At 42.6% G+C, this 11,808-nt stretch overlaps 1 protein-coding gene across 1 annotated transcript in view; it reads left to right on the forward strand.

Moving 5' to 3' along the window:
• The window catches only part of VPS13B (vacuolar protein sorting 13 homolog B), a 1,225,788-nt gene that overhangs the window by 1,162,315 nt on the left and 51,665 nt on the right, over positions 1 to 11,808 (forward strand). Inside the window, exons 52-56 of the mRNA XM_056522379.1 lie at positions 1,643 to 1,926; positions 3,551 to 3,678; positions 4,133 to 4,332; positions 6,433 to 6,551; positions 9,567 to 10,393. Coding sequence (XP_056378354.1) covers positions 1,643 to 1,926; positions 3,551 to 3,678; positions 4,133 to 4,332; positions 6,433 to 6,551; positions 9,567 to 10,393 — 1,558 coding nt within the window. The remainder of the gene's footprint in view (positions 1 to 1,642; positions 1,927 to 3,550; positions 3,679 to 4,132; positions 4,333 to 6,432; positions 6,552 to 9,566; positions 10,394 to 11,808) is intronic.

Raw genomic sequence — 11,808 nt, forward strand, 5'->3', positions numbered from 1 at the left:
ATGTTCAGGCCATTGGAGTAATGGAAGTTTGCCATTGTCACCTTTCCCCTAACATTGTTCAACCTTGTTCAGAAAAATTCTGGGTGGACATTCCTTGCACAGAAGCGCCATCTGATTCTGCGCAACGACAGCTTAGTCATGCGTCATCACCATTGATGGCAATACATATCCCAGCAGATCTGCCGAAAGAATAAACAAATCTGGAATTTGAATTCTGCAGAGAAATTCAGCAGTAAGCACATGCAGCAGAATCCATCCCATTGAAAACAATGGAAAGCTGCAGCAGTGGAAATTTCAAAACAACTTCTAAGCGGCATTAAGCACGGAAATTCCATAGTATGAATGCGCCCTTAGATTATCATCATTTTTTGTCTTAAACTTTTTTAGATGAACAAAACATGACTGATTTTTTTCTAGAAACAGTGGTGCCACTCTTGCCCATGGACTGTGTGCGGTACTGCAACTAGGCCCTAGTTAATTAGATGAGGCTGAGTTACAATACAGCACACAACCCGTGAACAAAGCTGTTCCCGAAATAAACCAGACATGTTTTTCTACCAACTGGCCATACACAACAAGCTAATTTCATGGCCAACAATCTAATGTTTATGGGGACAGCCAACTATTGTCTTAATGCAGGAAAGAAGGGGTCAGGCCTGTTGAGTTTTAATATGCAAATTCTTCTTTAAATCAAGGAGATAAGCTGCCCCTTATTCCACTCTGTCCATTGAAGTAGATAAGAACTTTTAGCTGAGCATGCCGCCAGTTATGGGGCTGTCAGGATAGATAGCTGGAATTAGGATTCAGCCAACATTTATCTAATGTGCATGGGGAACTTTAATCTTAATTTTTTTTAATCAATAAAGATATCTATATTTTAAGTGTTTAGTCTGGTCATACACACGTGATGGATATTGTGAAGTTTTACGTAGATAACTCAGAAAATAAGTTTAAATACCAGTAAAGATGAAAGATGAAATTCACAAAATGTTAAGATTTTCTCTCAGCTTGAAAATATAATATATATGATTTTTTTTCCTTAATTCCATGCACCTATTAGATACTTTAAGAATTCCTATGATGTACATGTGCCTGGTAGATGCAAGGACAAACCAAGCCAGGCCCAGACTGTACTGTGCATAAAAAGAGCACTTTTTCTTCTTTTAATATGTACTTTGTGGTCAAAGCAAGTTATTTTAACATTAATTTCCTGTTTAGAAAATACTCAGGTTATATCTGATCTGTGTCCTATGTAATAAGGTAAAGCATGGGTCATAGAGGGACAACAAATGCATAGTGCTGGGAGTTGTGTTCTAGTTTCATGTTTGCTGTTTACTGTCCATGGTGCTCTGTGACCACAAAGACTTTGGGGGGGGGGGGGGGGGGAAATATCGACTTTTCACCTGTTGCTAAGTCAAATACATTGCAGCGAGACCTCTCTGTGAACTATGTTTAAAGCCCAAGGAAAAATGATATCTTTGTGCTCTGTGTTGGAAATCTGGCTGTACTTCAACTATCCAATGTTTGGCTTCAAATGTCCAACTCATAATAAGTCAAACCTCCGTGGACTGAATCATCTGTTTCTTTTAATCAAGCTTATCTTTTTTTGTTTCCCCCCCCCCCCCCCCTTTTTCTTTTAAAGTATGTTCCTGTACCAGACAGCACTGTGTTCAGCATCGGCCCAGTTGGGGAACTTCCCGTCGCCAAGTACAACACCATTCCCTGCTGGGATCTTGTGTCAGACAACAGTCATTCAACAGGAGAACCACCTCCTCTGCAGAAATATATGCTGCTCAGCCTGTGCCACAACGCAGCCGCCGGAAGTCCAGATTGCTGGAGTCTGCCCGCCATTGTCCGCTTGGAGTATCCGAGGCAAAGTGTGGCTGTTCCTTTAGAACTGTGTGCTGGGAACGACTTGTGCACCAAGTACGACATGTTTAGTAATAGTGTGCAAAATATAGCTTGGATTTTAGGGCAATGCATCAGTTATTCCTGTGTAATAGCCATTGGGCCTTTAAAAAATTTGCACAATTGTTTGCGGTTATGAACTGCTAACCACACATAGCCTTAAGTTATTAAAGGGATATTTGTTTTTTGTTTTCTTGAATGTGAAACGGGCAGCAAAGTTAGTCTAGTTACTACTTTAGTACAATTTAATACAAAGTTAGTCTAGTTCACTCACCTGTATTTGGTGGCTCGGATCGAATTTTCTTGTCTTCCTTTTCCCAGGAAGGCTATTTTTTGCAGCATACAAAATGAGTGTTGTCACGGACCTTTCCCAGCTTGCTGTGCGGCCAGAAACAATACATCACAACTCAGGTGTTAAAAGAGGGCTTGGCTGCTTCACTCGTGTGTGCATGGGAAGCCAGTCCCCTGGTGACGTTACCAGCCCACATGTACGTGCATTCGTCATCACCCAGATCCACAGCTTGTGTGTCAAGTGATGTCGGGCAAGTCATGTGATCAAATGGAGCCTGGCTGAGCTGCAATGGGTCAGGCGACCCATGTGTGGGAGGGAAATAAGTCACCTCCTACTTTGAAACAAAGGATCCTGAGTATTGTAGTTTGAGGGAGGCCACAGAAACCAGAATTTGCCAGTTCCCAAAAACAAGTCAGCAGCGTAATGAAGGACACAGTACACAGCCACTTACCACCATCACAAACACAGATCCTAAGTAAGCATGTCCATTACTGTATGACACTTAATTACTAAAGTCACCTTGTGCTGGATAACCCCTTTAAACACAGGAATAGTGGAATATGATCAATAATAATTGTGGCCATAAATGTGCATTGTCAGTGAACCCAATTGTGTTGTAGTGCGGTTGGCCTCTGGCACATTGGTAACATTATGGTGACGAACATGAAAATACTAGAAATACTGTCAATTATATATGGAAACATTTACCCTCCACTGTAAATGATATGAATATTAGAAAGTGCAGAGAAGTTCTGTGACCCTATAAAGCAAAATGCCGCAGGCTCTGTCATAAAACTCGCAGGCGACTTCTAAGATTTTTAATGATTTATAAAATACTCCTTATAATACATGTGCAAAACTTCTTTTCTAAAAATTAGCAATATCTTCATGCTAATAACTGCTTGAATAACATAAGGTGCTTCTTCAAAAAGAGATTCTGCTGCAGCAGAGGTGTGAATTAAGGTTCCTGCCACATTATCCCCAAAAATAGTGCTTGTCAGTCAGTGTGCCCCTAAAGGGATAATGTTTCATAAAGACGTGAAGACTTATAATCCATTGATGCCCACTACAGGGTCCCTTTCTGTACAGTGCAAATCATACTGTGGGCCACAAGGCTCCTTCTGTCAAGGCCAGAAAATTGAAAGAAATAGATATATTTAAAAAATTTAACAAATAAGCAAATAAAGGACAGGATGTTTTGTTTGTTTTTGTTTGCTATTTTTTGTTTTATTTTCTTTTTGCAATTTCAGAATTCAGAAAAAACTTAAATTCCTTAATTTTTTATTTTTTTTGTTATTGAAATGTATTTTTATTCTATTTAAATCAACCTGATTAACTTTTTCCCACCAGGGCACTGGTTTTGACTTATCAGGAACATTTTGGCGTGACTTACATAACACTTACCGAAGACCCAAGCCCTCGTGTGATTATTCGTAACAGGTGCACGGTTTCGTTACTTCTAAAAGAGAATATTAAAGGTATGGATTTCAATAAATCCTCATACACCACATATATCTAGGAGTACACGGCAAAACAATACCTGTGTAGAATCCTCTGTGAACCACCACTGTATAATAGATATCCTATCCCAGTGTTTTCCAACCTGTGTTTCCCTGGGAGTTGTAGTTTTTAAACAGGTGGAGGCGCACTGGTTGGGAAACACCGACCTAGCCTATTCTGTCCGGTACATAAAGGTTTTTACTTTTTACCCCCCCCCCCCCCCCCCCCCCCAAAAAAAAGAAAAAAAAAATCAAGTTTATCTTATATTAAATTTGAAGAGTTATTGTAAAGTATCATGTAAAGTATCAACCTCATGAAATTATTTTTTTTCTGCATAGAATATACCGTAATTACCAATAAATTAATTTTTTTTATCCATTGTACCCTTTTCCTTAAGAATGAATACAGCCTACTTCTTATCTTTCTTTTCAGAAACCCCAAAGTTCGAGGTTTATTGTCGAAAAATCCCCGCAGAATGCTCTGTGCACCACGAAATGTATCATCAAGTCTCCAGCTTTCCAGACTGCAAGACCAGAGATTCCCTTCCCGGGATCTACCTGAAAGTCTTATCGTGTGAGGAGTCAGCTGTGGAATGGAGCGACCTGATCGATATCAACAACCAGGGCACACAGGTATCACTACAGATCATTTTACTATTGACAACGTAACTGTCCCCCCCAAAAATGCAGAATTTGTCATTTGTTCCAAAGTTTAATGTATCTTTAAATCCCTTAAAATTTTCAGTGCTTGTCAGGTTTACAGTGCTAATGTTACACCCGGTCCGTCTCCACCTAGTAGTGTTGTGATGAACTGTCAGTCTAGGGGCAGAGGGTCTTCATAAGATATCCTCCCTCTTGCTAAACAGTGTGAAGACAAATACCTGTAAGCAGGGCTCAAGTCCTGCAGGAACACGCGGGAACTGAGTTCCTGCCCTTTTTTTTACAGCAGGAACACCGTTACCATTAGCTGGAGTCCTGCAGGACCAGCACTTTTTTTTTCCAGGACTTGACCCCTGCCTATAAGTGTATGTTTACACTAAGGAATTAACTTGCGTAATTCCACACCAGTATTCAGCTCCAATTGAAAAGTTCCATTGACTTTAATGGTCTTTCTTCTTCTCTGTTTGTACTGATAAATTTCCGACATGAAATTGCATTCTGACAGAAAATTGAACATGTTTATGCTTTTGGCGGAATTAGCGGGTAAAAGCCAATTGAAGTCAATGGGACTTTTTCTTGGTGAAGTTAATTTGGAGCGGAACTGACACCAAAGTGTCTGAACTTTCTCCACAGCCTACTCCTGATTTTCCTTTTCAAATTCTGGTTAAAATTTCACGCAAATTCTGCGCTAAGCAGAAGATGACAGACGTGCAGAATTTTCTGACCTAAAAGGTTCCTCATCAATTCCTTAGTGTGAACATAATCTTAGGATACAAATAAAATTAAAAGCGACTAACTATAAGGCAATAAATGAACTGGGAACTAGTTATGGAGCTGTGAAAGTAGCTTAGTGCTGGAATCCTCTCTCTCTGTCAGTCCTATAGAAAGTGAAGCAACACTGCGCATGCTCAATTCATTACACATGCTTAATTTATCTAAGGGAACAACAGACCCCTGTTCTCTTGACTATCTCTGTAAGTCCTATAGAGAGTGAATGAAGCAACACTGCGCATGCTCAATTCACTGTGCGCATGCTCAATGCTCAATTCACTGTGCGCATGCTCAATGCTCAATTCACCGTGCGCATGCTCAATTCGCTTGCTCATTGCACTGCACTTGCTCAATTTACTAAAGGGTTAAAAAGACCCCTGTTCTCGTGACTAGCAGCGGACCTAGCCGTCAGACCCATAACACCTATTTTAAAACATCAGTGTAATTTGTAAAAACTTTTTACGTGTCGTTCAGATGTGTCAAAAGGTTAGATCGCAACAAGTCTAAGTCCTGAGACTCACTGCAATCGTGATTTATTACAAGTTAACATGCGCAATAGCATGCTGCAATGCCTGGCCCGTTTTACCGTCCTACTCAGTTATTACATTATAGTCTTTGTCAGTGTTTCCCTACCCAGATGCCTCCAGCTGTTGCAAAACTACAACTCCCAGCATGCCCGGACAGCCTTTGGCTGTCCGGGCATGCTGGAAGTTGTAGTTTTGCAACAGCTGGAGGCTCCGTAGTTGGGAAAACACAGGTCTATGTGAATGAGCTAGGTTTGAGTGACAGCCAAGGAGTGAAGAGCGCACTGACAGGCACTTCAGCGGGTTACAACATCTTTTACTAATAACAGTTATGCTTCATCACTGTAGGTGATAAGTTTTTTCTCAGGATAGCCCCTTCTTATATCTTAATAATTACATTAATTAAGAGAACATTACATATATTAGCACAATATTTCCCTTTTACGTCTGTCATAATTTCTACATTTGGATTTGCTTTTCACCATCTGGTCGTATGTGTCAGAACCATATATTTCCTACATGATGTAGCTGTTGTTTTATCTCTCCTGCTTTGCAGCAAATTGCAGCGTTGGGGCTATCAAATAAAATAAATGTGTATAATTTGTGACATTTCAGAAGCCTATTCTATCACAGACATCTGCGGGGATAGCCATTCGGCCTGGGAAAATTAACAACATGTGTCTTATCTTGTTGGGGGGGGGGGGGGGGAGCGTGCTTCTGAAATTCTTGAGTGAAATTCCTCCATAGACGTTACTCATATTTATTCTCCTTTAAATAGGTGGTTTTCCTAACTGGATACGGCTACGTCTACGTGGATGTCATTCAGCATTGTGGAGCCATCATCATCACTTTGGCTCCTGAAGGAAGAGCGGGCCCCGTTCTAACAAGTCTTAATAGGTACATTACTGCCTTAAGGAGATGGTGCCTATGAGCAAATCAGTAAAAGCCTTGAAGACCAACCTTTTTACATCATGTCATTTGAGGTTGTGCGGATTTGTTGACATATCCTGTTAGCAGTCGGTGGTGTTGTTGTTGTTGTTGTGTTTTTTTTTAGTGTTTTTTTGTACAGAGCTCCAAAGAAATACAGATTTAACCCCTTAATAATCCATGACATGCTGTTTACATCATGACGTTGTTAGGAGTATATAGTGGGTTCAATAGCTGTGCTTGCTCCATAATTACAGCTGATCAGCCATTGCATTTGGAGATCCTGGATGTTTAAAGTGTACCTGTCATTAATAAAAACTTTTAATATAGTGTAGATAATACCATCATATGTATATTTGTAATTTACTTTAATAAAAAAAAATTGGTATATTTGTGGGTTAAAAAAAATGCTGTCCCTGCAGCTATTGCCTGTGTGTCTCTGTGAGGAGTCCAAATACAGGAAGTGAGGGCTCAGTGTACAGAGCCCTGCTTGTCCTCAGTGTACAGAGCCCTGCTTGTCCTCAGTGTACAGAGCCCTGCTTGTCCTCAGTGTACAGAGCCCTGCTTGTCCTCAGTGTACAGAGCCCTGCTTGTCCTCAGTGTACAGAGCCCTGCTTGTCCTCTGTGTACAGAGCCCTGCTTGTCCTCTATGTACAGAGCCCTGCTTGTCCTCTGTGTACAGAGCCCTGCTTGTCCTCAGTTTACAGAACCCTGCTTGTCCTCAGTGTACAGAGCCCTGCTTGTCCTCAGTGTACAGAGCCCTGCTTGTCCTCAGTGTACAGAGCCCTGCTTGTCCTCAGTGTACAGAGCCCTGCTTGTCCTCAGTTTACAGAACCCTGCTTGTCCTCAGTGTACAGAGCCCTGCTTGTCCTCAGTGTACAGAGCCCTGCTTGTCCTCAGTGTACAGAGCCCTGCTTGTCCTCAGTGTACAGAGCCCTGCTTGTCCTCAGTGTACAGAGCCCTGCTTGTCCTCAGTTTACAGAACCCTGCTTGTCCTCAGTGTACAGAGCCCTGCTTGTCCTCAGTGTACAGAGCCCTGCTTGTCCTCAGTGTACAGAGCCCTGCTTGTCCTCAGTGTACAGAGCCCTGCTTGTCCTCAGTGTACAGAGCCCTGCTTGTCCTCAGTGTACAGAGCCCTGCTTGTCCTCAGTGTACAGAGCCCTGCTTGTCCTCAGTGTACAGAGCCCTGCTTGTCCTCAGTGTACAGAGCCCTGCTTGTCCTCTGTGTACAGAGCCCTGCTTGTCCTCAGTGTACAGAGCCCTGCTTGTCCTCTGTGTACAGAGCCCTGCTTGTCCTCTATGTACAGAGCCCTGCTTGTCCTCTGTGTACAGAGCCCTGCTTGTCCTCAGTTTACAGAACCCTGCTTGTCCTCAGTGTACAGAGCCCTGCTTGTCCTCAGTTTACAGAGCCCTGCTTGTCCTCAGTTTACAGAGCCCTGCTTGTCCACCCTCACTTCCTGTATTTGTACTCCTCACAGAGACTCACGGACAATAGCTGTAGGGACAAAAATATACATATTTGTAAGCAATGTATATTACAAATATACATAAAATGGTATTATCTACATCATATAAAAAGTTTTTGTTTACAACAAGTACTTTTTAACCCTCTAGATGCCATGGTCAGTAGCTATTACCCACAGCATCTAAGCAGCTAGCACGGGGAACACTCCTTCACCCAGTCACCACAGCAACACGATTGCAGGGTGCTGTTGTTTTGGCATTGCACCCGGCGACCTAGAGAAGGCCTCCAGGCCTGCTATTATAGTACTCCTATTACACCAAGAGGAGGCAGGGCCTGCTAGGAGTAAAAAAAGACTGTACACTGCAGTACTTATCATGTCAAGTAAGTTTAACAAAGGGAAAAAAATTATATATATATATATATATATATATATATATATACCCAGCCAGTTGGGTGGTATCAGTTGGGATTGTGTCCCTACATTGTCTGAGGCTATCCAGTCTAGGCTGACAGTGCGGGGTATGCAACTGGTGACGCCCAATTGGCAGATTAGCCATAGTTTAAAGGGGTATTCCAGGCAAAACCTTTTTTTATATATATCAACTGGCTCCGGAAAGTTAAACAGATTTGTAAATTACTTCTATTAAAAAATCTTAATCCTTCCAATAGTTATTAGCTTCTGAAGTTTTTTGTCTAACTGCTCAATGATGATGTCACGTCCCGGGAGCTGTGCATGATGGGAGAATATCCGCATAGGAACTGCACAGCTCCCGGGACGTGAGTCATCAGAGAGCAGTTAGACAGAAAACAGCAACTCACCTTCAGAAGCTAATAACTATTGGAAGGATTAAGATTTTTTAATAGAAGTAATTTACAAATCTGTTTAACTTTCCGGAGCCAGTTGATATATAAAAAAAAAGTTTTGGCCTGGAAGACCCCTTTAAGTAAAACTGATAGAAGAACTAAGTATTGTTATTTATTTTATATGGGGAATACAAAGTTTTACTAAAACAGACAGGTCAAGAGCAAATTCCTAACAACATAATTATTGCCTATTGTGTTCCCATAAACCAGTGTTTCCCAACCTGGGTATATTCAGCTTTTGCAAAGCTACAACCTCCAGTATTTCCGGTCAGACACAGGCTGTCTGGGTATACTGGGAGTTGTAGTTGTGCAACAGCTGGAGGCACCCTGTTTGGGAAACACTGCCATAAACAGTCCTGTCCTCTTGTATTAAATAAACAACCTGCAGTTGTCTGCCTCATTTCATAGAACAGAACACTTTACTTTTTAATGGGCAGAACTTTATTGTTCTTGAATTAAACACACTGTGACATCTGTACCCATGGCCATGTAAAACATGGATGGGCTGCATCCATTAGAACAGGACCTGGTTTGTAAGCTTTATGCTGCCTTTATGATAAAAACCTCTTAAATATACCATTGTCTTGCTACTAAATGTGTGTGGATGGTACAATATTGAAGTACAGAGGAGTGACCGGCTTTTTTGTCTTTCATAGAACTCAATGTCAGCGCATTGTCTTTAAGTCATTCATCACGCAGCTCAGCGTGGGCATATACGATGACGTCACCAACTACAAAGCTTCCTCAGAACTCATGCGGCTAACTATGGACAATGTGTTCCTCCATCTGACCCCGGTGGCCAGCTATCTCAGGCAGCCCTGCCAAGAGATGCAGACAGACCTTACCTGTGGGATACCAGTGTTTTACAGCCTGGAAGTGTATTGTGGCGATTTACAGATAGACAACCAGCTCTACAGCAAGTCTAATTTCCATTTCCCCGTTCTGGTTTGCCAAGAGGAGAGAATAGAGTTCACCAGATGGCCAAAGGCTGGGAGTCTGTTCATGTCCATCAAAGAGCTGGAGGAATACAAGGAAACCTCGTTCTTCAAACTCTTCGTCACATTCTCCTTAGAACAAGACGTTTGTGATCTAAATGAGCTTAGTTTTGATCTGAGGCCGTCTCGACTTTACGTGGAGGACACGTTTGTCTACTATGTAAAAACCCTGTTCGACACATATCTGCCAGATAACAAAACACTGGAAAGTCAAGTCAAGTTCATTGGATCTAAGTTTCCTGCTATACTACCCGATCAAGTACGACAGCATGCAACGGCATTGGTTAGTCCAGTTAAGCTCCGAAAATTGACTGTGCAGCCAGTTAACCTGCTGGTTAGTATCCATGCATCTCTGAAGCTGTACATCGCCTCAGATCACACTCCACTATCCTTCTCCATGTTTGAACGTGGACCCATATTTACCACCGCCAGACAGCTCATACACGCCCTGGCAATGCATTATGCCGCCGGTGCCCTTTTCAGAGCAGGTAAGTGTGTGTTTCTCATTTCCAGCTTTTTCCAGTGACAGTTTCAATATTGTCAGGATAGATGTTCGTATATGATAATGGGGCAGATTTTGTATTGCAAATGCACCAAACACTGACTTTGGCTGGGTTCACATCACGTTTTCCCCATACGGTAGCGCATACGGCAGGGGGGAGCTAAAACCTTGCGCTCCCATATGCCTTCGTATGTGCTCCCGTATGTAATTCATTTCAATGAGCCGGCCGGAGTGAAACGTTCGGTCCGGTCGGCTAATTTTTGCGCCGTATGTGCTTTTTCCCCGGACGTAAAACTGTGGTCAACCACGGTTTGAGGTCCGGTTGTAAAAGCGCATACGGCGCAAAATTGAGCCGACCGGACCGAACGTTTCACTCCGGTCGGCTCATTGAAATGAATTATATACGGGAACGCATAAGAAGGCATACGGGAGCGCGAGGTTTTAGCTCCCCCCTGCCGTATGCGCTCCCGTATGGGAGAAAACGCAATGGGAACCCAGCCTTACATGACTTGTGCCACATTTACTATGAGTTGTAGGCACTTTGTAGACCTCAATAGAATAGCATGGACTAAGCAGGAGTGGCATGAAGGGGTTGTCCGATGACATTTTGTATTTTAATATTGTCCTCAGCCTGCCAAATAAAATAACAAAAACTTTCTCACCTTCCTCCATTCCCTCGTTGCTCCGTTACCAAGGTGCCCTATCTGCGGCTAGTGACACTGCTTTCCTTGGAGTGGCAGAGCGTAGCTTCTACAGCTGTGGAAACATTGCCATTCGCCAATCTTTGGCTGAGGGGGATTGGCCCGAGTGATTGGCTGAGCAGCGCTGTGACGTCACATCTACAGCTTCGATGGGGACAAGGTGAGGCAGGAGAAGTGGAAGCTTGAACCGCGCTGTCAAGGATCCAGGATTATGGTATCAAATACTTTTATTCTTGTAACATGTGCACGCACCGCGTTTCAAAACCCATCCGTTTTTTTCATAAGACGTGATCATACTGGGGCCTGGATACAGTTTGTACAGGATGTGATCTAGACATCTTGATCACATCCTGTACAAATTGTATCCAGGCTCCAGTATGATCACGTCTGATGAAAAAAACTGATGGGTTTTGAAACGCGTTGTGTGCACATGTTACCAGAATAAAAGTATTTTATACCATAATCCTGGATCCATCTTACCTCCTTTCTTGACAGCGCGGTTCCAACTTCTACTGCCTCACCTCATCGCCATTGTCTTCACGCTTATTGTGCGGTGTGGGAAGCCGCTGCTGTCTATCAGATTTTATACACTCTTCTGAGCGTTCTGCCTTTCCAGCACAACAAAACCAGGTGAGCGAGTTTCCTACAAGATCTCTATCACTGCGATTCCATCATTGATTCCACACAGGGAGCGCTCTGT

Source organism: Hyla sarda, chromosome 5 (assembly GCF_029499605.1).
Source record: "Hyla sarda isolate aHylSar1 chromosome 5, aHylSar1.hap1, whole genome shotgun sequence".
Classification (NCBI taxonomy): domain Eukaryota; kingdom Metazoa; phylum Chordata; class Amphibia; order Anura; family Hylidae; genus Hyla; species Hyla sarda.